This window comes from Orycteropus afer, unplaced genomic scaffold, assembly GCF_000298275.1.
Source record: "Orycteropus afer afer isolate SDZICR_OR568_19922 unplaced genomic scaffold, OryAfe1.0 scaffold00087, whole genome shotgun sequence".
NCBI classification, from domain to species: domain Eukaryota; kingdom Metazoa; phylum Chordata; class Mammalia; order Tubulidentata; family Orycteropodidae; genus Orycteropus; species Orycteropus afer.
The window spans coordinates 3,161,506-3,186,122 of record NW_006921674.1 but is presented as its reverse complement, the minus strand read 5'-3'; the positions used below and the strand labels follow the sequence as shown (position 1 = coordinate 3,186,122).

Below are 24,617 nucleotides of genomic sequence, written 5' to 3'. Positions count from 1 at the left end.
GAGTCAAATAATGGCAACGAGTTTCTTGTTGGTTTAATAGAGGACAAGGTAGCCCTGGGTGGTGCAAACAAGTAAGCACTTGGCTACTAACTGAAAGGCTGGTGGTTAAAATCCACACAGAGGCACATGGGAAGAAAGGTCTGATGATGTACTTCTGAAAGATCACAGCCATGAAAACCTTAGTCTGGAAACATGGGGTCACCATGAGTCAGAATTGATTTGACAGAATTGTTTGTTTGTTTCTTTTTTAAAAAACAAAGGGCCAATGTTCAGCTAAGATTTACTTTATCTAACGATTTGGCAGATTTAGACTTACCTGTGAAATAACATCACCCCCACTCACTTGCATTCGAGTATGCTTTCTTAAATGGGAGAAAAACATCTAGCCTTACAGCTCAAAAACTTTCACTGTCATTGAGTTGATTCGACTCATAGCCACCCCTCCTTGGGTTTCCAAGGTGGTGTCTCTACATAAGTAGATTGTCCAATCTTCCTTCAGATGAGTGGCTGGTGGGTTTGAACTGCTACCCTTCTGGTTAGCAGTCAAATGCCTTAGGTACTATGCTATGGCTTGTTGTTGTTGTTGTTAAGTGCCATCGAGTCATTTCCAACTCATAGCGACCCCATGCACAGCAGAACGAAATACTGCCCGATCCCGCGCCAGCCCCACAATCCCTGCTATACTTGAGCCCATCATCGCAGCCACCGTATCAATCAATCTCGTTGAAGGCCTCCCCCTCTTTCGTCGACCCTCCACCCTACCAAGCATGACATCCTTCTCCAGGGAATGGTCCCTTCTTACAACATGACCAAAATAGGTGAGACAAAGTCTGGCCATTCTTGCTTCCAAGGAGCATTCTGGCTGCACTTCCTCCAGGACAGATCTGTTAGTTCTTTTAGCAGTCCACGGTACTTTCAGCATTCTTCGCCAGCACCACAACTCAAAAGCATCAACTCTTCTTCGGTCTTCCTTATTCATTGTCCAGCTCTCACATGCATACGAGGTGATTGGAAATATCATGGCTTGTGTCAGGCGCACCTTAGTCCTCAAGGAGATATCCTTGCTCCTCAGCACTTGAAACAGTTCCTTCGCAGTTGACTTTCCCAATGCTATATGTCGTCTAATGTCCTGACTGCTTGCTAGGGGCCACATATTTACTGCTGAAACCCATGGCTGAGTTTGTGTATGCCATAGCCAAGAGCCATGTTGTGGTGTGTATTTACACTGATATAAGCAGAGAATCAATGATTTGTAGCTATACTATGCAGTCTACCTTTGTTTCAATGATGCTCATGTATAACCACTATAGGTTAACTGTGGCCCTGATGACTTACACAGAACACAGAAAATATTTGTCTTCTTGTTGCACTTAATGTAGGCTACCCCCAAAAATCTGCCACAACTTTCTGCCTCAAATATAGAAATCTGTTTTAAATTAACAAGATGCAAAAGTCAAATGGAAATGCGTTAGTTTAATACTAAGGAAACTCATGCAAAACATGGCCTTGACCGAAGTTCCCTCTCTTATTGCCTCATCCAGTTCTCAGAACCTCACCAAGTTGTGAAACAAATTAAGTATCAACATCCTATAACATGGTATGGAAAACTATGACTTCACTTTCATTAAGACTTATTGAGGGTGATAAACTTCTTTTAAAGTTAAGTAAGAATAATACCACTTTGATTTCCTGAAGTTTTTCTCTCTCTAAGATGACAATAATTTACCAAACTGAACAGGATTCCAGATTTTCCCGCATTACAACATTCAACATATGTATGTATGTTAACAATGTCGTACTTTACTATTATAATTATGACCATTCATTTATCATCACTGATGTCTTTCACTCAGAGCCTCTTCAAAATGTCACCTCAACTACCACACACCCATGCTCTACCTACTGATAAAGCAAGTCAGGAGGCACATGTTTCTATGCCCATGATATAATCACCCACATGAAATTTCAAGTTCTAATATAGAATGCTGACATTACCTTATATTTTGAGGACTCCCCTAAATGAAAGGTCACTCTTGCTCTGAAAGTCAAGAATCCTTTTTTTTTTTACTACCCCCAACCCTAATTCAAATAGTTCAATAAATCAACTCTGTTCATAAAATCCTAAGGTTCAATTTTTTGCACCTTAAAGGGACCAAGTACAAATTACCAAACCAAACCAAACCTGTCTCCATTGAATTAATTCCTACTCACAGCAACACCATAGACAGAGAACTGTCCCATAGGCTTCCAAGGCTATAAATCCTTACAGAAGCAGAGTGCCACATCTTTGTCCTGCAGAGCAGCTAGTGGTTTTGAATTAGTGACATTCTGGTTAACAGTTGAGCTCTTAACCAGAGTGTTACCTAGTAGGATGGGCTAAATCTGAAGCCCTTTCTCACTGACTAAATTCTAATGTCTCTCCACTTCAATCCTCCCATCACATAACGAATTACCTTGTCATTAAGAGATTTGCTCATGTATCTTATCTTCCAATGAGTAAAAAAATTCTGAGAAAGTAGGTTTTGTGTCTTATGCATCTTGTATCCTGTGTAATTCCAATCATAATGCCTTTCTCAGAGATTATAATTGTTTAGACTATTAATGAAAAAAAACAACAAATTTTGAGCCACACCCCTGACTTCAAATGGAAAGGGGAAACAACGGCCCGGTGATAGATATGATTTCTCACCTGGACTAACTGAATGTATTTCTCATAATGGACTGAAAAAGCACTCTCAGATATTTGATCTGAGTTCAGGAAGTTCTCTTGTGATGCTCATTATGTGTCAGATTTTTTAACCGATTGGTACATACAGTAGAAGGCCCATTTGTGTGGTGCATCATACATAGTCTACTTTACACGTTGGGCTTTTTTTTTTTCCCTTCCTAGAATTTTGAAAACAAACCTCACTTCACTTAGTATTCAGTGATGACCAGAAATACATAAATGTTTGCATAAATTATTATCAAACTAAACCAAGTGGGAAATGAATTCTCATGATTTCCTTTAGCCCATACAGAGAACTCTGACACTTCTAATCCCAAATGGTTATTCTTTCTGAAGCATTTAAAGGCTATGTTTGATCCAGTAGACTTTAAAAGCTTGTAAGAAAGGGGGAGTTCTGTATTGTAAATGTTCTTCCCCTTCTGGGGCAGACCAACCCAGATCAGATTCTACTTCCTTGGAAAGCCAGGCCTATCAGCCCAGCTTGAAGGACTGGGCTCTCTTCTGACTTTTTACTGCCTTAGCTATTTGAGTGATTTTTTAGCCATTTGCCACTGGTTACATACTTTTCTCCTCAGCTGGCCATAAAAGTACAGACTCTATTTTTTATTTGGTGGTTCAAACCCACCAGCCACTCCTCGGAAGGAAGATGGGGCAATCTACTTCCATAGTGATACTGCCTCGGAAACCCAAGGAGGGGTCGCTATGAGTCAGGTCTGACTCGACAACACATAACAACAACAACAACACATTCTACATCTGTGAGGAGGATTCCCAATAATGTATGTAAAATGCTACCCGCAGCATTTTAGGTGCCCAACACACAGTAGCTATCTTTATTATTACTATCCCCTCACCCTCATTTTTTTCAATGCTGTTAACAGTGTTTAAACTACTGCTTTGACAATTCCACACATTTCATAAATTAATTGGGTGAAGGGGAGAAAACATGGAATGTATAACATACATTTGTTTTTCTACAAATATGGTTTTAATGGTTTGTAAAATCATTCATTTCTTTTGTACCTAAGAATACTTCAGCAGAGATAAGCAAGGAGGACGGATGACACATTACACTGGATCATAACCAAGTATGTATTACCAACTATAATATACTCCAGTTCCCATGCTCTATATTACACAGAGCAGAAAAGGCACATGGAGAAATCTAAGAATGGGGGAGCTGCATTTCTTTATGACCTTATTTGAAAGATAAACTCCTTGGGGAAATACAATTTATTCAGATTATCAAGACCCTGCTGTGCAAATCTACATTCTGGAAGCACACTATGGAGATCAAAAAATATTTACTTTATTCTGTTGGGTATAAAAGCTTTTAATGAATGCATAATTAAGACAAAAAAGTATATACAGCTTTAGAAATTCCACTGCTGAGCCAAGCCATTAATATACAAGGCACCATACCCAGTTGTGATTCCACCTGTTTCCTATTTGGATTACAACCTAGTTATAAATCAAGGCATTACGTGACTACACAAGCTGGTGCTTCAGAAAAGGATTGTACTGCAGGGCTATAGGAAACAACATAACAAGTACTGGTGTGATGTGTGATGAAGGGCTGATCCTTTGGAACATGGTGAAACAAACCAACCAATCAATCAATAAACAAAAACAGAAACCTTTTAACAGCCTTGGGATGAATCATGTAGAAATATATATATATATTTGTATATCATTATGCAAAGATATCTGTGAACCATAATATCTTTCAGAAAAAAATCTAATTGCTATGGAAGAAAAAAATAAGCAATTCCTTGACAGTACAGTACAGGCTAGAATACTTGTCATGATAAAAATATGTTAACCCATATTTACTTTAGATGTATATATATATTTACTTTAGATGTATATATATATATATATATATATTTACTTTAGATGTATATATATATATATATATATATATATATATAACATATCTATAACATGTACACTAATATTAGGAAAATTGTATGTAGCTACATATTAATATATTGATAGAAATATGTACATGGTATAATTTGATTAAGCTGAAACAAAGCATTACCAGCAATTCAAAAAAATACATAGAAAAAACAGCATGACCCTATTCTTAGAGTCTTGAAGGCCTATAAATATTTGTGCTGTATAACAGAGGAATTCTACAATTAGGTTACTAATACATTTTCGTAATCTATTGTATGCATAATATCCAAGGCTCATGAATAATTTTATATTGTTCTTCAGAAAAATCTCTAGTAAGCTGGAAACTCCAGAGAAAGGAATCATGGACATAGGTAACATCAACAATTATTAATTCCAGCCCGTCACCATGTGCTGCTAAATCCTATATAAAAATTTACTGAAGCTGGCTCAGCACATCAGGAGATTGCCACTGAATTAGGGATGATATACTCGGAAGGAAGATGGGGCAATCTACTTCCGTAATGATACTGCCTCGGAAACCCAAGGAGGGGTTGCTATGAGTCGGGTTCGACTCGAGGGCACATAACAACAACAACAACAACAATAGAGGAAATTAAAGGATACACTATTTTTTCATTGAAAATAGCACAACTGGGTAACTAGGATTTTAAAACTACAATATCAATAACTACAAACTCTTTTTTTGAGACTATGGGAGCCCAAAACAGGTTAAAACTTTTCAAAAGAGAGATAGCATATACAAGTAATTATTACTTGTTACTTAGTTCTAGTACCTATAATCCTGGTGGTGTAGAAGTTAAGTACTGGGTTGCTAACCTGAAAATCGGTGGTTCAAACCCCCGCAGTGGCTCTATGAGAGAAATGATCTGCTTGCATAAAAATCATAACCACGAAAAACCTGTGGAGGAGCTGTATTTTGTCGCATGCTGTCGCCATGATTCGTAATCGACTCACAACAAAAATCACACACAACAAAAACAGATAATGTATAACCCCACAAACTCAGAGAGTGCTGAAAATAAGCCCAATTCTGTGTTCTTTAAATAATCTGTCAGTTATCTACATAGACTATTTTTTCTAACCATTATAAATAAGAGTAGAGATTTGAGGGTTTTTTTTTTTAACTTCATATATGCATGTTTTTATATTTGGATGCTCTGAAGGATAAATGCCATAATTTTTTTTTTTTTTAATTGTGGTTTGGGTGAAAGTTTACAGAGCAAATTCACTTTCCATACAGCAGTTCACCCACATGTTATCTCATGACATTGACTACAATTTACCCCAATGCAACAGCTCCCCTCCTACTTCCTCCCCATAGTTATCTCTTCCCTGTGTCCATCCCTCCATGCACTCCTGCCCCCTGAGCTGTCTCCCTGTGCATAAACATCCCTTCTTTCTCCCAGGATTGTTCTCTCCAAGGAGTGTATCTGCCTCAGGTAAATGTTCAACTCATGTCTTTTGTTTGGCTGGAAGCCACAGGTGTGGGTTCAATTCCAGACCTGAAAGGCAGCTAGGAGCTATATTGTCTCAGTGGTTCCACCAGGCTCTATCAGACCAGCAAACCTGGTACCCATTTTTTTTCTTTTTTTTCCCAAATGTTTTGAGTAAATGTCATAAATTTTTGGTAAGTATAAACTAGGATCAGTTTAAAATTATCTGTACATGATGACACTTTGAACATCTAAGTATCAGTGATTTAACAAGCAGGTACTTGAAGAGAGTGGTGTGGTATATGAGTATCTAGAGCAACTGTGGTCTCCAGGTCAGTAACATCAGCATCAAGTGGGGACTTTTTAGAATGCAAATTCCTGGGCCCCACCTCAAACCTACTGAATTAGAAACTGGGAGAATGGGGCACAACACACAGCATACCCATTAGTTGTTGGAGGCACAGTGGTTAAGGCATTCAGCGCCTAACCAAAAGGTCAGCAGTTCGAACCTCCCAGCCTCTGCCCAGGAGAAAGATAAGGCAGTTGTTGTTGTTGTTGTTGCTATGTGCCGTCAAGTCAGACCTGACTTATAGCGACCCCTCCTTGGGTTTCCAAGACAGTATCACTACGGAAGTAGATCACCTCATCTTCCTTCGGAGGAGTGGCTGGTGGGTTTGAACCACCAGCCTTCTGATTAGCAGTCAAGTGCCTTAGGCACTATGCTATCAGAGCTCCTAGATAAGGCAGTACACTTCCATAAAGATTTACAGCCTTAAAAATCCTATGGGGTTCTGTCCTATAGGGGTTTCATGAGTCAGAATCGATTCAACGGCAGTGGGTTTAGTTTTTGGTCTAGATGATTCCCATGCATGCTCACATTTAGTAACCACTGATATGGAATATGCTTTTATGTGAAGAAAGAAATGACTCTAACCTGTATAAACATGTTCTTGCTGCGAAATTAATTGTGTGACTCCAGCCTCTCATACTCACGGAGGTTGAGGCCAGGGTACCTGGAAGTGAGTTAATGACACAGACAAGCAGTTATTTCTTAGGTTTTATAGCATATGCCCCTTGGATATGCCTGCTCTAAAGGACACTTATGGATAGAGTGGGAAATGGAGTGGACTAGGAGTCTGCGAAGTAAAACCAAAGAAAGAGGCTGGAGAGAGGAAGGATGCATGCACAATGCCCTCCCACTAAAGAATAACTTACTATTTTTTTCTTTCTTAACAAGTGACTTCTTATTTCCCCTAGTTAGGGAGCTTAGGGTATCATACAACTTTGTTATAAAAAAAGTCCCATCACTGGCAATTCTCATGGCACATGCCAAAGGAACCAAATAACATGTGTTTCTAAGTACCCATTTTGCACTCAAGATATGGATAAAATAGTTTTCCAATTGTTTCTTAGATTCTGTATATGAGAATGGGGTGACGTATTGTATTTACAGGAAGAGTAGGGGAAAAATAAAAAAACATTTTGTCTTCAAAGCATCAATATCATTTAATATGTTGCTTTATGAAACTATTGGTTTTACTATTTATCAAAGTACAGTTTCAGTATGACATATACTTATTTCAGAAGCAGAGAGAAAGTGAAGGTTCATTTAATTACTATTATTTTTTAAAAATATGCATTTCTATAATATCACAAAGAAGTGGCTGAGAGAAAAAAAAATGCATTTTTCCAAAAGGTGATTGTTTACAAAATCTTCAGTAACATACTTGTGCAATATGTTGACTGGAAATACGTAGCAAAGGCACTGACAGTCTGGGACTGAAAGGCTGGGGGGCACTTAGGAAGATAATTGTAGAATTCACAAGTGAATACCCAATTATATTGGCTCTGGTTTCTAAGGCATCTGCTGTGTGGAGGATACTATGTTGGGTGCTTTGCATACAATATGTCATTTAATCATCCCGTATCTCTACGAGGTAGATTGTTTATCAGATACCATGTCTGTGTTTTACTGATGAAGAGTGAAAGGAAAAGGGTTTCAGTAACTTGTCCAAGGTCGCACAGCTCTGGTATATGAACTTGTATCTGTCAGGCTCCAAAGCCAAACTCATTTACTAGATAATACCCAGGGTTAAAGCTGATACAAGTCATTGCTTATCCTTTCTGCACTTTTAGGGATATGAGTTGAAGTAAACAAACAAAAACGATCGTTTATTTTTTTGAAGCCTCACTTCCTTCAATGAATGAGCAATTGAGAGTCTGGATTTCCTCGCTCTAATCCTTTCTCTGACCATAATTCCAAACCTATCACCAGACAGGAAATAAGACATTTCATTAGAAAGGATTAAAGTATTTCTATTGTATATCACATGATCTGCCCAGGCCAGAAGCAAAAACACTAAATTTGGTTCTCAATAGGAGTTTCCCAAGCACCAAAGAGTGTGAATGGTTTTCCAGACAGAAGGAATAACATATGCTGAAGTGGGAAACATTCATTCCGCAAAAGAGTCCACAGATATTTACTGAGCACATCAAATGTGCTAGACATTTTATTCTAGGCTGTATGTACAGAGAAATAAAATGGAGATAGATAAATAAAGCAATGCTAACAATATGGTATGATCAGCACTCTAGAAGACTACCTATAATTAAAGAAAAGGGAAATTTAATGCCAACTGGTTGGACAGATCAGGCAACTCTGGCCAGGTGGGTTAATAAGTGAGTCAGGTAGTTGAAGGGTAAGCAATAATTGATAAGGTGACAAAGCAAGGGAATAATAATCCATGGAGATGGCGGCTTTAATCAAACAGAATTTTTCATAGATTAAAAAAAAAAAAAAACAACCTTTTTTATAATCAATCAAACAGAATTTTGGAGGAGGTACTGGAGTGGGGCAAGAGTGGAAACAGGTTCATTGGTTAGCAGTAAGTTTCCATAGTCTAGGAAATCAGTAACGATGATCTGAATTAAGGACTGGTAATAGAAACACAGAGAAGGATGTAGATTTAAAAAGTTAAGGCGGTAGAGCTGTAAGGTCTTGGTAATAGAACGTATGTGGAGCACAAGCAGACAGGCATTTTAGGATGATTCCTGGGTTTCTGGTTTGAGTTCACACTCAGAAAGGACATGCGATTATTTGGTGCCTGTGGGATATCCAAGAGGAAAAGTGGACTAGGCAGTTGATCTAGAGATGATGAAACAAATATCCAGGGGCCACAGTAAGAATGGCACACACTAGGGGGACGTGAAAAAGCATAAGGTTGGAAAACAAAGTTGCTACCAGGAGAAGTATAGCCAGAATGCTTCTTAGACAGGAAGATGCTGAAACTTTGTCTGACATAATTTGGACATGTTATCAAGAGGGACCAGTCTCTGGAGAAGAACATTGTGCTTGGTGGAGCAGAGGGTCAGCGAGAAAGAGGAAGACCCTCAGTGAGGTGGATTGACACAGTGGCTGCAATGATGGGTTCCAACACAGGAATGATTTGAAGGGTGGTGCATGACCGGGCAGTGCTTCATTCTATGTACATAGGCTTGCTATGAGTCAGAACTGACTTGAAAGCACCTAACAAAGACAACATAAAGTGATGGAGTAGTCTAACATGACAACAAGCTTCTGGCTTGGGAGACAGAAAGGATAATGATGGTATCTTAACAAAGATGGGGAGGAGCAGCAGGTGTGTGAGATTGGGCCAAAATGAATGTGAGATACACGTTAAAAAAAAATCAAGTAGAAAATGTTGAGTATTTAGGGTTGGCAATCTGGGGAGGGGATGTTGTTGTTGTTGTTATGTGCCGTCGAGTCGGCCCCGACTCATAGCGACCCCTCCTTGCGTTTCCGAGGCAGTATCACTACGGAAGTAGGATTGCCCAACCTTCCTTCCGAGGAGTGGCTGGTGGGTTTGAACCGCCAGCCTTCTGGTTAGCAGTCAAATGCTTTTAGCCACTATGCTACCAGAGCTCCTGGGGAGGGGATGAGGATGAACTAATCCTCTGTGTATAGATGAAAGGTAAAGCCAGGGAGTGACTGTGAACATTAACAGAGCCCCAGGGGCATTCAAGGAGTTGATGGAGGAAGGGGAGCCTATCAAGAACTGAAAAGACATAGGAGGACAATTAGGAGAAAGTCCTGAGAAGAGAAAGTAAAGAATGGAGCTAACAGTGTCAAAAGCTATAAAGCAGTCACATTCAGACACTATAAAAGGCTCACTGCACTGAACAATTAGAAGGCTATGATGACCTTTGTTGAGGCAGTTTTTAGAAGTGATAAAGACAGAGGACTAAGTTCAGTTGTTTGAAGAATGAATAGAAAGTAAGGAAATGCAGACTCTGATCACAGTTTGGTAGTGGAGGAAAGGAAAAGATGGAGTAATGAGCTAAGACATAGTTTGTCCCACCTTAATTAATCCCATTTATAAACTGAAAGAAAGATCCCAGTGGAGAAAAGAGATTGAAAACACAGGATACAAAGGAGGTAACTGATGGCATAAATAGCCAAAAAGCCTCAGAGAAGAGAGCAGACTTATTTATTTATGTTGTTATGTGCTGGTGAGTCAGACCCGACTCATAGCGACCCCTCCTTGGGTTTCCGAGGTGGTATCACTACGGAAGTAGATTGCCCAACCTTCCTTCCAAGGACTATAGATAGATATATATTCCAGGAGCTCCAGTGGTGTGGTGGTTAATCACTTGGATACTAACCAAACTGTTGGTGGTTTGAACCTACCAGCAACCCCAGGGGAGAAGATACCTGGTGATTTGTTCCTGTGAAGATTATATTCCAGGAGACCCTATGAGGTAGTTCTTCTCTGTCCTAGAGGGTCGCTAGGAGTTGCAATGGATTCTTTGGCACCCAACAACAACACACATATTTTGCAGATGGTGGGTAAACCCATTGCGGTTGAGTCAGGTCTTACTCATAGCGACCCCTCCTTGGGTTTCTGAGGCAATATCACTATGGAAGTAAATTGCCCAACCCTCCTTCTGGTGGGTTTTATCCTCCAGCCTTCTGGTTAACACTAGTAACCTAGTAACCACTAGTAACCTAGTGGTTAGCCACAGAGCTCCTGGAAGGTGGGTAGAGGATAAGTATTTCAAATGAAACAGATTTTCTTTTAATTCCCCTAATTTCCAAGTAGTAATACATAATATGGGAGCTCTGGTAGCATAGTGTCTAAGGCCCTTGACTGCTAACCAGAAGGCTGGCGGTTCAAACCCATCAGCCACTCCTCGGAAGGAAGATGAGGCAATGTACTTCCGTAGTGATACTGCCTCAGAAACCCAAGGAGGGGTCGCTAGGAGTCGGGTCCGACTCCATGGCACATAATAACAACAACAACAATGCATAATATTAATATTACATAATATATATATGTTGTTGTTATGTGCCGTGGAGTCGGACCCGACTCATAGCGACCCCTCCTTGGGTTTCCGAGGCAGTATCACTACGGAAGTACATTGCCCCATACTAAAAAAAAAAAAAAAAAACCTCACTGCCACCATAGTGACCCCTCTTTGGGTTTCTGAGGTGGTATCTCAACAGAAGTAGATTGACCAGTCTTCCTTCCAAGGAGTGGTTGGGGGGTTTGAACCACCAGCCTTCTGGTTAGCAGTCAAATGCCTTAGATGCTATGCCACCAGACCTCCCACAAAATATATAATAGTATATGAAAAAAATCAATTTGGATCTTAAAAGGCTACGAAAAGATCTTATGATACATTTCAGAGCCAAATACTAATAACATCTGGCAAATATGATTGTCAGGATTACCCATGCAAGATAGCAAATGCTCTTGATTTGAATAAATATTTGTTGGCTATGATTCCATAAGTCTGATATATTTTCACCTATTCTGATAATTTTCACTGATTTAAGAAAAAAAATCCAAAAGATTAAACCATTTATAATGTATTTTCCAAACTTTGTACTTTAGCTTTCTCTGAACACAAGAGTGTTAACTCTAGTGAACTATGGAATGACACACAGTTAGTTATTTGATTATGGGCATATTAAATATATATGTTGGTACAATCATTTGTCTTCTCTAATGTGCAAGAAAAAAAAAAAGAAAAAAATCCAGTTTTAGAGAAAAAGGAGCATGAGTTATAACTTCTCAACACTGAGAATAAATTATTCTATTCTGAACACCCACTGTTTATTATGTATTTAAGAGGTACTTTTAATAATTAAAATTATAAAAATACATTGTTTCAAAAAGATAAGCTATTAACTTCTTGTAATATAAGTTTTAAAATGATAACTTATAATACTGTAAAGTATATGAGATCCTCAATGCCAATACAATCTCCAAGAAAGTCCTTTTTAACTTTAAAAAAAATTCATTCATTGAGCAAAACTAATGAAGATCAAAAAACCCAAACTCACTGCTGTCAAGTGATTGACTCATAGTGACCCCTCCTTGGGTTTCCAAGATAGTATCTCTATGGAAGTAGATTGCCCAATTTTTTCTTCTGAGAAGCCGCTGGTGGGTTTGAACCACCAGCCTTCTGGTTAGCAGTCAAATGCCTTAGGCATTACGCCACCAGAGCTTGACTTACTAATGTATTTTCCTGTAATATTATAACATGTCAAGATCTAAAAGTAAGTGGTAACTAATGGATACACCATCTGTTTCCTAAAAAGGTGTAAGGCATGATCCTTGCCCTCAAGGGCCTTGCAGTGTAACTGGTTTTTTTAAGACATTTTTAAAACCATATTAAACCATGCAGATAATAATGCAAAAGCAACACTCACTTTCCGCTTCTGTGAAGCTTTTTTTTTTTAATTTTAAAAGAGTAAAAGTATCCCAAACTCTTTCTAATACCTTCATGAGAGAATAACATTCTTTAAACCTTTGTAATTCCACTGAAGACAGAGAATGACTAATTCTCACTGTAACCCATTTAGTGTAAAACTAAATGAAGACAAGGGATGACTAATAAGCATCAGTCACAGAGGGAGATTTAGGGCAGGAAACTGCTTCCACCTTCCTGCTCCCTGCATGTTCTCAGTTTCTGCATGATTAATAGTAAGAATTTGGCTTTGCTTTACGAGATGATCCAACCGTGCACACTGGTAAACAGAACAACTTCTTCAATCTGGGGAGTGATATTCCATGCTTATAAAAGTAGAAAACAAAACAAATAATAGCAATGTTTTTTAAAAAATCAAATGACACTCCCCTCTCCCCACCCCCATTTTTCTTTACAGTGATAAAACACTCCACCTACATCTAGCACTTGGGTTCCTCTCCTCTCACATCACGGCACCGGCACCGAGTCTCCTCTTTCAGGTCACGTCTTTCACATAAAAGTGCTAAACTAATGCCGCTTAATGACAAATTAATGTCCATGAATAAAAAATACACCTCTAATAGCATAGAGTAATTTGCCATTACAATATCATCATTGGACATGCCCCTGGTTTAATACGATGTATTTAATTCATAACCTAATGAGTGATATATAAAAAGAGGGAGATGAACCCTGCAATTACATTTATGTGAGTCTGTCACCTTATTTGTAAAACCTTAGAGTCATTTACATTCAAATTAGAACAAATGAGTGATTTCACAAAGTGCAGTGATAAATGACCATAGCAGCCCAAGACAAAACTGTATTTCCTGTGAGCACATTAACAGTTTCCTATTATTTGTTAAAAATCACAATGCATCCCAGTGTGGTGTGAATAATGACTTTTTTACTGATTAGGTCAGAAGACTAATATGTAGCAAAATAAATAATTTTTCTTTTCATTTTTTCTGATTTTTGCTTTAAATTAACTACTGAGTTCTGGTGGATTCACACTGCCACCTGCTGCCTAGCAACAGATACTAGAAGTCTATTCCTATTTAAGGAAGTTTCACCACTTTGGTGCTTTTGTTCTGAAAGTCTACATAATTTTTTTTTTTTTTAATCAAATAATATCCTAATACAGACTGTGATACCTGGAGAACAGAAAGAACACTTGTTAATCAAACAATAAAATATACTACTGGGGAGAGGTGCAACAAAATGGTGTATTTTTTTTAAGCTAACTACAAAAAGGACATCTTTAGTAAAGCGTGTGCTTCCTAATGCATTTAGGGGCCACAATACTAAACCCAGCAGCAGCATTCACATGTGTACAGGGAGCTTCAGGCCAAGGCTGAAGGTGGTGGCCAGGAGACTAAGGGAGCTTTCCCAAGGAATTCTCCTTGGACGTGCTTTATTACAAGCACTGAAAGATAGTAGGAGGTATTCATAGAAAATTACAGGTATATACACACATATATGCAACATTCATGCTATGCATTATGACAATTAGCACTATAAACAAAGTGCTGTCAACATATATCACTAATGATTATCTGCCGTGGAAAAAGTGAATTGGGTGATGATACTTAAAACTCAAGCTGTAATATTTGATGTAGAAATGTCAAATAAAAGTAATTTCAATTTCACAAGTCAAACACACACCTTTGAAAGTCTTGTGACCTTTCTATGTTATTCCCATTTGCTACCTGAAGAAAGGGATTAAAAACAGCTTTCCCATACCACCCAACAATATTAACGGGGAAAGAAAGGAAAATAAGACAAAAACAGCTAAACATTTACTCTTGGGTGAAATGTGCTGAGATAGCGACACTAAGTTCATATACCATATCTGAATTACTAGTTGGGTGAATACGGCTGACATTCTTGCCACTGCCTCCCTGGAAATGGGTCCCCATTTCCCAGAGTTGCTGAGAAGATTCAATAAGATGATACATGAGAAAGAGCTTTGTAAACTACATAACGCTACTCAAGTGGGAATGGGGAACAGAACTCAATGATAAAGGGTATATTTAGAATTAGAAGGAATGATTAAGAAGGAAAAGAAAGTAATGGGACAGGAAAATAAATAGGATTTTTCTCTTCACTAAAATAATGTAACATGCACAAGAATATGAAAATTGGGTGAATTTATTTTTTTTTTCAGATTTATTTTTATTATTGTTATAATGCTACAATAAATACATGTAAAAGTCATACTAGTAGAGAAAAGGGAAGGATTCTCAAATAGGAAATTAGTAGTTATGTCATACTAGTAGAGAAAAGGGAAGGATTCTCAAATAGGAAATTAGTAGTTATTTATCCATAACATAAAAGAACTGTCTGTCTAAGAGGTCCCACATCTTCCTGCCTAATCAAATATCTTTCATCCAAGAAAAAAATGAAAGATCTTTGGAATAGAAGGTCTGTCACTCACCAGCTATGTCACCTAGGGCAAGCTGGATACATTTTGACTCTCCTATTTTTCAGCTGTGTGAGCTCTGGTAGCATAGTGGCTAAGGCACTTGACTGCTAACCAGAAGGCTGGCGGTTCAAACCCACCAGCCACTCCTCAGAAGGAAGGTCGGGCAATCCTACTTCCGTAGTGATACTGCCTCGGAAACCCAAGGAGGGGTCGCTATGAGTCGGGGCCGACTCGACGGCACATAACAACGACAACAACAACATTTTTCATCTGTAACAATGTGCAAAGTTGTTGTGAGGACTGAACGTGAATGTCAGTGAATGGACATATATGGGAGTTTCCTCTCTTGTTTCCTCAGAAGTCTTTCCTGGCCATCCCAGAAAATCAGGGAAGAATGCACAGATCACTCATCGTTTCTCCAGCATTCACTGCCTGGGATATTCATGTGATAATTAATTATATATGATTTTGTCTTATATTAGCTACTTTTATGTAAATCTTGTATGACTACTCAACTTTTCATGCATTTATACTTATTTCCGCAACCAGAAAAACTGCTCAGAACTGTTGTCAGTGCCATTGCTCCAGGACCTGCCCCAGAGTACTGGGGACCTGAGGTGGGCGTGGGGTGAGGGGGATACACACTTCTGGATACGACACAAGAGCTGCAGCTGCCCTCTTGCCTCTTAGCTTGTGTCCTGGAGAAATGGCACCATCACAGACCATAGTTTCTGCGAGTGAGTTAGGCTGGCATTTTACCAATCACCTAGCTCCAGTTGGTAAGATGTAGCTTATGACTGCTGGGAAAGGAATGTGATGGCTATATTAGCAAGATGCAAGCTCACATACCTGGATGAGATAGTGGGAACATAAACTGAGAAGCTCCAACAGCTGTAGGTGGCTGCCAGCAGCTAACACATCCTGGATCACTCCTGGCTCCAGCAAAATCTGTTTTGTTTTTTAATAAAAAGAAAACTATCAGTTACACCAGCTGATATTGCTTAACATATAAATATACTATACTATATTTGGATCTCTGGTGCCATAGTGCCTAAGTCATCTGACTCCTAATCAGAAGGCTAGCAAACCCACCAGCTGCTCCTCAGAAGGAAGACTGGTCAATCTCAAACTTCTGTAGAGATACAACTTCAGAAACCCAAGGAGAGGTTGCTGTAAGTTGGAATCGACTTGACAGCAGTGAGTTTGGTTTTTTGGATACTATATTTAAATTTCTGCTTAGCGTACTCTATTTGAACTAATACAGCTCCTTAAAACAGAAGTCAGGCCTTTTCTTTCTCTTCAACTTAATGAGCTGAGGCACTCATGTTAAAAGTTAAGTTCTGTCTCGCTGCATTGACCGAGTCTCATTTCCTGTGTAAAGCTATGTGCCCAACCACTTATTTTCTGAAAATGATATGAACATTTTCAAAGAATAATACAAGCCTTAAAATTTAGGGTAGTTATTTTTGCAAACTGTTTCAACCTTACATCACAGTGATGTAGTCTTATAAAATATAAAACACCACATATTAGTTTTTCTAAGTATATCTTAGAACTTTGGTCTTTGGTAGATCATAAAATGGTATGATATTTTAGAGAAAGGGGTTCCTGTTTCTCTTTGCAACGTGAGACCACAGGGCACTAGTACTCCTTTTTACTTCTAAATCCTACAAAAGTGAACTTTTAGTAGGAATGTTCATTTTTCTCTTTCTCAATCTCAGGTTTTCTAATCCTTTCTATTTAAAATAAATGTTACACAAATACTATTTCTAGAATACAAAGACATCACAGAGAAACAAAACTTCCACTTATCCTGTTGATATTGATATTGATTCTTTTTTTTTTTTTTTTGGTTAATTCCAACTATCTGCTTATTTTTGACAGCTTTTGAGCTCCTGATCATGACTACAGAAAAACCCACAACCATGTTGACAAAACTCACTTTAAATGCATGACTGCCAGGGATTAGTAAGCCTTTGTGGTACCCTAGCTATCCTACCCTATTTCCCAAGCAGTGATTCCCAAAATGTGGTCTCTGGACCAATACCATCAACATAATGTGGGAACTGGAAAAAACTGCAAATTCTTGGGACCCTAATAAGGCCCACTGACTCAGAGAAGTTCAGGGTTGGGAAGAACTATTGGTGTTTTAACAAGCCTTCCAGGTGGTTCTGATGCACAAGGAAGTGTGAGAGCCACTAACTCAGTCAATCCCTCTACTATCTCTCAGTTCTCTTTCTCTTCAAACCTCCACCTCTTTCTCTCCCCTCCTCACTCTCACCTCACGATCTTCCAAAGGCTCCCACCACCAAATCTACTAACATAACTACCTATACCTGAATCCATACATTTTCTTTTCCCAGAAGTCCACTCATACAATAAATCCAACCCCTTCTCCTTAGAGTTCTCCCCTCTCATTCCCGCATCATCAACATCTCTCCTTCTATGGGATAATTCCTTTCAGCATACAAATAAGCTTTTATATCCCTGATCTCAATAAATAAAAATTCCACCCTTGGTCTCGTAGGTTTTTCCAGCTCCCCCCATGCTCCCTTCACCACAAACGTCTTCAGAAATGTTCTCCATGCCCACTGACTCCATTTGCTTTACTCTGGTCTCTCTTGAACCTGTTCCCATTGTGTTTTATGGCCATTCTTCCACTAAAATTCTCTTGTTTAGGTTACCAGTGACCTCCACATTTCCAAAAGCAATAACCATTTCTCAATATTTAATCTTAACAATCCCACAACAATTAGCAAAATTTATTACTCTCCACCTTGGAACAATTTCTTTGTTTGCCTCTGAGACAATACTTTCTCCAGAGTTTTTTTTTCTACTTCACTAGTCACTCAATCTCAGTCTCCTTCCCAAGCTCTAAACTTTGGAGATGCCCAGAGTTCAGTTCTTGGGTCTCATCTCTCCTCTCCTCTCCTCTCTCTACACCCACTCTGTGGATGATATCATTGACTCCCTGGCTTTCAAATGATGGACATGCTGATGACACTTGGATTTGTTCTCTAGTCTCAACCTTGCCCCTTGAACTCCAGATTCTTATCTTCAGCTTTGTATCCTGTATCTCTGCTTGGACATCTAGTGGGCATCTCGAACTGAACATGCCCAACAAAACTCTTGAGCCTCTCTAACAACCACCAGATATACTCCTATCCCAATTCTACCATATCAACACAACTCTATTCTACTTGTTAGTTAAAACCTCAGAGTCATCCTGGACCCCTCTTGTTTTCCTTATACGTCATACCTGATCCTTGTGCCACACTTACCACTGCCTTTAAAACAGCTCCAGAATCCAACCACTGCTCACCACTTCCATCATTATCTCTTTAGTACAATCCATTCTTTCTCCCTAGGCTTACTGTAATAGCCTTCTAACTAGTTGCCCTGCTTTCTCCTTTGTCCACTTGCACATTGTTTCCAACAATAGCAGCCAGACTGGTCCTTTAAAAACATAAATGAAATAATGTCACTTCTTTATTCAAAACTCTCTAATGACTTTCCATCTCACTGAAAATAAAAGCCAAAATCTTTGCTGCATCCTAAAAATTCCCCCTCTCTGACCACCACAATGGGCTTCTTGCTATTGCTTGAATATGCTGAGCACCTAGTCCTTACAACTAGTTGTTTTTTCTGCCTAGATTGCTCTTCCTCCAGATATCAGTGTTGCTCATGCCCTCACATCCTCAGGCCTTTGCTCAAATATCATCTAATCTGAGAAGCCTTCCTTGATCATATTGTAAACAGTACCCCACTCCTCATCACCCCTCATTCCCTGGATCCTTACTCAGCTTTACTCTCCTCCCTAGCACTGACCACCTCTTGGCATATTACATACTTGTTTGTTTCTTCTCTGTTTCTCCACTCACCAGGATAGAAGCTCCAGGAGAGCAGGGACTTGGTCTATTTTATATCCCCAGCATTTAGAACAATGCCCAGCACACAGCTCTCAGTCAATATTGATTAATTAATTTAATAATAAAATTACTGCTGTGTTCTATTTGTCCATACTTCTATGATATGAATTGTCTACAATCCTCCATAAGATGGATTTTCACAACAGCTACAATAATAGGCTCAAACATATCATAGCGACCCCTCCTTGAGTTTCTGAGGTGGTATCACTACAGAAGTAGAATGCCCAATCTTCCTTCCGAGGAGTGGCTGGTGGGGTTGAGGTTGAACTGCCAGCCGAGGATAGCACAGAATTAGGTAAAAAAAAAATTTCTGTTATACATAAGAAGCTGAATCAATGGCAACTACCAACTACATACTTGTCTATAAAACCCACTAACCCACTACCATCAAGTCAATTCTGACTGACAGAGACCAATAGGACAGAGTAGAACTGTTTCCGATGTTGTAAATCTTTACAGAAAAAGACTGCCTCACCTTTCTCCTGCAGAGCTGCTAGTGGGTTAGGACCACCAACCTTTTGGTTAAACATACATACTTTTGTAATTCAGAATTCGTTTTATTAATTAACTAACATACAGGGAAAGAGGCAAAGGGATTATAGATTATATTTCTGAGCTAATGAAGTAAAGAAGTGAAAAAGTTATGCAAATGTGGCAAAAACACCAATGTTCACTCTTATTCTAAAAATTATCTCTAGCTCTTTTTCAATCAGAAGCAGCAGCCTAAATTTCTCCAACTCCTCAAGGAGGGAGGCTTTGACTGACATTCAGGAAATTAGTGCAGCCCCATCACAGGAGCAAGGATGTAGTACTTTCTTGTAAGAAAGGCATGGCCTAAGGCAGAGAATGGGGAATAGATGGATTAGAAAGGTTAGTCTTAGCCTTTAAATCCTGTCAGTTGCGCTCATTTCACACAACTGGCATTCATGATAACCTCTGAGGCTTGGTAATGCCAAACACAAAGACAGATATCACAGAGAGACAAGATGAATATTCCATAGCATGTGTAACACGTCCAGCAGCTCACTTTGAGAAACATTCACATAAGAAACGCGTGCTGGGATTGTTTTTGTCTTTGCTTTGTTTTTGTAGTTTGTTTTGTCTTGTTTTTTCCTACTCTCATTGTAACATAAGTTTTTCTAAAAGATACTTTAGCAAAGAAAATCCCTACCTGCTTTGAAAGGGAAGAGTTTGGAAAAAGAAACCCTACCAGGACAGCTGGTTCTTGCTCATGGAAACACAACCAGTGTTTGTAACCCCACTTGCGCTTCAGTCTTTTAAATTCAGCTCTGTTGATCTTCGTGGCTGGTTATTCTAACATACTGTAGAGGATTTGTGCTTGGGCAGGAATACCAACAGATTTACAATATGGTGAAATTCTCTATCACCTCAGGGCAGTGGTGGTTCTGTGTTAGAATTCTCTCCTTCCAGGTGCCACTCCTCGGAAGGAAGATTGGGCAATCCTACTTCCGTAGTGATACTGCCTCGGAAACCCAAGGAGGGGTCGCTATGAGTCGGGGCCGACTCGACAGCAAACAACAACAACAACAGGTGGCAGACTCAGGTTCAGTTCTTACCCAACACACCTCATGAAGAGACATCACCTGCCTATCGTTGGAGGTCTGTGTGTTGCTATGATGCTAAACAGGTTTAGTTCAGACTAAGATGGTCTAGGAAGAAAGACCTGGAGATCCACTTCTGAAAATCAGCCAAGGAAAACCCTAGATCACAACAGTTCGATCAGCAACCAAACATGGGTGGCGCTGGACTGGACATTTTGTTCCATTGTACATGGGGTCACCATGAGTCAGGAACTGACTCAAAGCAGCTACCAACAACAATATATATCACCTGCCCAGAAGAACTGGGCAATAAATATAGTCTTCTGCAGAAAGAAGGCATCTCACACACCCACATTTATGGAGGACAACGAAGGCAACTAAACACAAGTGCTGCAGGCATTTCTTGGTCACACTTAGGCCTGTAAGAAACTCATACCCATATGGTCTGGCACTCAAAGCAGGGCAGACAGGAAGGGAGGGTGCCTCCAAGGAACCAGGCTCAGAGTGCAGTGGGAACTAACGTTGGTGGCTTGAGACATCCAATCACTCATCAACTGGAAAGGCATAAATGTGGATAAGTTATGAGATTTTAATAACAAAGAAGGGCGAGGAAATGTAGGATGCATAAAGTTAGGTGGTCCAGAATCCAGTGGGGAAGATAAAAACCCTTAAATCAAACTAGGCCAGACATGGCTTCGTTCCTCAATGAGCCTTGCCTGCCTGAGGTGGAGGCAGAACTGGGGTTTCTTCAGACTTGACAAAAAGGCTTTGATACAATCAGGAGCCAGCTGAAGGGGGGACAAAAGCTCATCTTGCCCACTAGGTCATCTATATGGAATATTCTTTCCCTACCACCCATCGTACCTGCCCTCCTGGTGACAGAGCAGAGGGGCTACACTTGAAGGAGAGGAACTGGGCATGACACTCTCATCATCTAGGTGGGAACATGACATCCTCATCACCTGGCTCAGGCCCGGGCACTCCTTCCACAGCTTGTGTAGGACAAGGTCGTGTGAAATGAGAAGAGGTCTACAGGTGACACCACCCCAAAAACTGACACTCTGTACCTATCTTTGGCCAGACTGGGTAAGAACTCGGTCAGTGTGGCACTGGGTGGTGTGACAAAGTAATAGGAATAAAATCCATAACTGCAATAAGAAGTGGTGGTTTCTGATGATGCCCACTAAGATTTGTTACGTCAGAAGTCAGTCATGAGATGGCCCAGTTGCCTTGCTGGTAGTTTTCACTTCTTGAATACTCTATGCAAATATGTCCTCTAAGTAAGTAGTTAGTGAACAGTTTAATATGCATGATCTCTAAGGAAGCCCCTCCAAACTGGACTATGACTGGGGTTCCTGGTTCCAGCAATATATGACTTGTGGTCCTCATGAAGGAGAAGGAGTGTGGGGCTTGAGATGAGATTCTGCACAGAGTGTGATGAGGTAGGTCATCTTGGTCAGTGCCCCAAGCATACCAAGGTGGGTGCTGGACGTGGGGAACAGGGACAGCACACTCCATTCAAGGCTTCACTGCCCTTTCATACTCACCTCTTCCTCACGCATCACTGTGTGTCCACTCTCTCAGTTCTGTTTTGTTATTGTTTTTCTCTTTATTTTCCCTCTTATTTTTGCCTTGCTTCTTGGATTAGCTGCTGATAGAGATCATCTTAAACAGCCATGGTAAGGTTGAGTGTGACCTTTTTCTGCCTGTGAACCAGTGAAATTTGTACTGTTCAAAGCTATGCTCCTAATTTCTTGCTTTAGGAGGTACTTCTGGGTTTGCAGAGATAAAGTAGACTGAAGGAGTGAGTTGAAGATGGTAAAGGAAGACAACTGCAGTCTTTACTAAACACACATACCCACATACATGTGAATCTATACAAACACCAGCATACACATGCATAAGCAGTCATGCAACTGGAAATTAAAAGTAGTCGAATATCATTTTTGTAGTCCCTGGGTTGCACAGTTAAGTGCTCAACTACTAGCTGAAAGGCGGCAGTTTGAACCCATCCAGAGGCACCTTGGAAGAAAAGCCTGGAGCTCTGCTTACAAAAGATCACAGCCTTGAAAACCCTAAGGAGCAGTTCCACTCTGCACACATGGGGATGTCATGAGTAAGAATTGACTTGATGGCAACAAACAACAAAGATATCATTTATAAGACTATTTTAAAATTAAATGAATACATTTCCCTTTTTAAACTTTCTTTGGGATTATTTTTTCTGTATACCAAAACCAAATGCCAAACTCACTGCCGTGGAGTTGGATCTGACTCATAGCGACCCCTCCTTGGGTTTCTGAGGTGGTATCACTACGGAAGTAGATCGCCCAATTTTCCTTCTGAGGAGCGGCTGGTGGGTTTGAACCGCCAGCCTTCTGGTTAGCAGTCACATGCCTTAGGCACTATGCCACCAGAGCTCCTTTTTCCCATAGAGTACAGCAAAATGGCAAATTATCACAATTTAGAATGTATAAACTGTGAAGAAAATGGAATACAACAGCAGAAATGAAACTTAAATGATCAAATCTTCAAGAACCACCAAACTTTTTACATAAGGTTCCTCTTGAGAGACTTCTAGACAGAACATGAGACATAAAATTTAGTGATGAGAAATTGCTTTGAATTTAGTTTTTGTCTCAAAACCATTATGCCGGGGATTTTTTTTCTCCCACAAGGTGGCGCCTATGTTTAAGGCAAAAGGATTTTCTAATTCACGTACCTCTATCACAGCAACTTAAGTTTATTTTTGGAAAAGAACTCAAGTAAGGATAATAGAACACACAAACGTTTATAAGTATCTCTGAAGTGCTCCTTCGGAGCAATCCTGATGAGAATTCAGCAGTGTAAATTTTAAGAATGCAGTTGAAATTTTCATCCTTGTATTCAGAAACTCTCATGATGTGGCTCCCTCCTATTTTTTAAAGCTTATTTCCAACCCCTCAACCCTATGGTCCCTTTGCTGAAGTCAATAGCTCACTGTTCTCCACACTGAGGCAATATTTTTTTTTTCTTTATGTTAAATGCCCTCCTATTCATCTCCTCCATCTCCATAAGTCAAACCTCTGACCATTCCTCAAGATCCAACTCAAAGTCCATTTCCTATACAAACTTTTGCCCCAACCTCCAATTGCAATTAATCTCCCTGGTCTCCAAACTGCTGGAAATGTCTGGTGAATTAAGTCCATGGGCTCTGAAGTCACACTACCTTAGGTCAAATCCTGGCTCCTACACTCTTGCAGAATGACCTTGGGAAAACTACTCAATGCTGTGTGCTTCGGTGTCCTCACCTGTACAGCGAAAATAACATCCTACATAAGACTATCTTAAGGAACCATTGAGAAAATATATTGTTTTATTATAATTGTTTATGGCTAGACGTTACAAAGCAGTTTAAATGGGTTAACCCAAACTCACTACCATCAAGTCATAGCAACCATATAGGGGGTTTGTTTTTCTCACAAGAGATGGATTAGGCAGCCTGGATTGCCAAGAAACCAGGGTTTTTTTTTTTTGTTTTTTTTTTAATTGTGATTTGGGTGAAGGTTTACAGAGCAAATTTACTTTCATACAGTGGTTCACATATACTTTGTCTCATGGCATTGACCGCAGTTTACCACAATGCAATAGCTCCCCTCCCACTTCCTCCCCATAGTTACCTATTCCCTGTGTCCATCCCTCCATGCACTCCTGTCCCCTAAGCTGTCTCCCTGTGCATACATAGCCCTTCTTTCTCCCATGATTATTCTCTCCAAGGAGTGTACTCACATGAGGTAAATGTTCAACTCATATCCCTGTCTTTTGTTTGGCTGGAAACCACAGGTGTGGGTTCAATTCCAGACCTGAAGGGCAGCTAGGGGCCAT

The 24,617-nt window shown here is 39.7% G+C and overlaps 1 protein-coding gene across 1 annotated transcript in view; it reads right to left on the bottom strand.

Annotated features, from left to right (window-relative positions):
• The window catches only part of KLHL32 (kelch like family member 32), a 215,735-nt gene that overhangs the window by 79,958 nt on the left and 111,160 nt on the right, over positions 1–24,617 (bottom strand). The window contains exon 4 of the mRNA XM_007942251.2: positions 16,112–16,210. Coding sequence (XP_007940442.1) covers positions 16,112–16,210 — 99 coding nt within the window. The remainder of the gene's footprint in view (positions 1–16,111; positions 16,211–24,617) is intronic.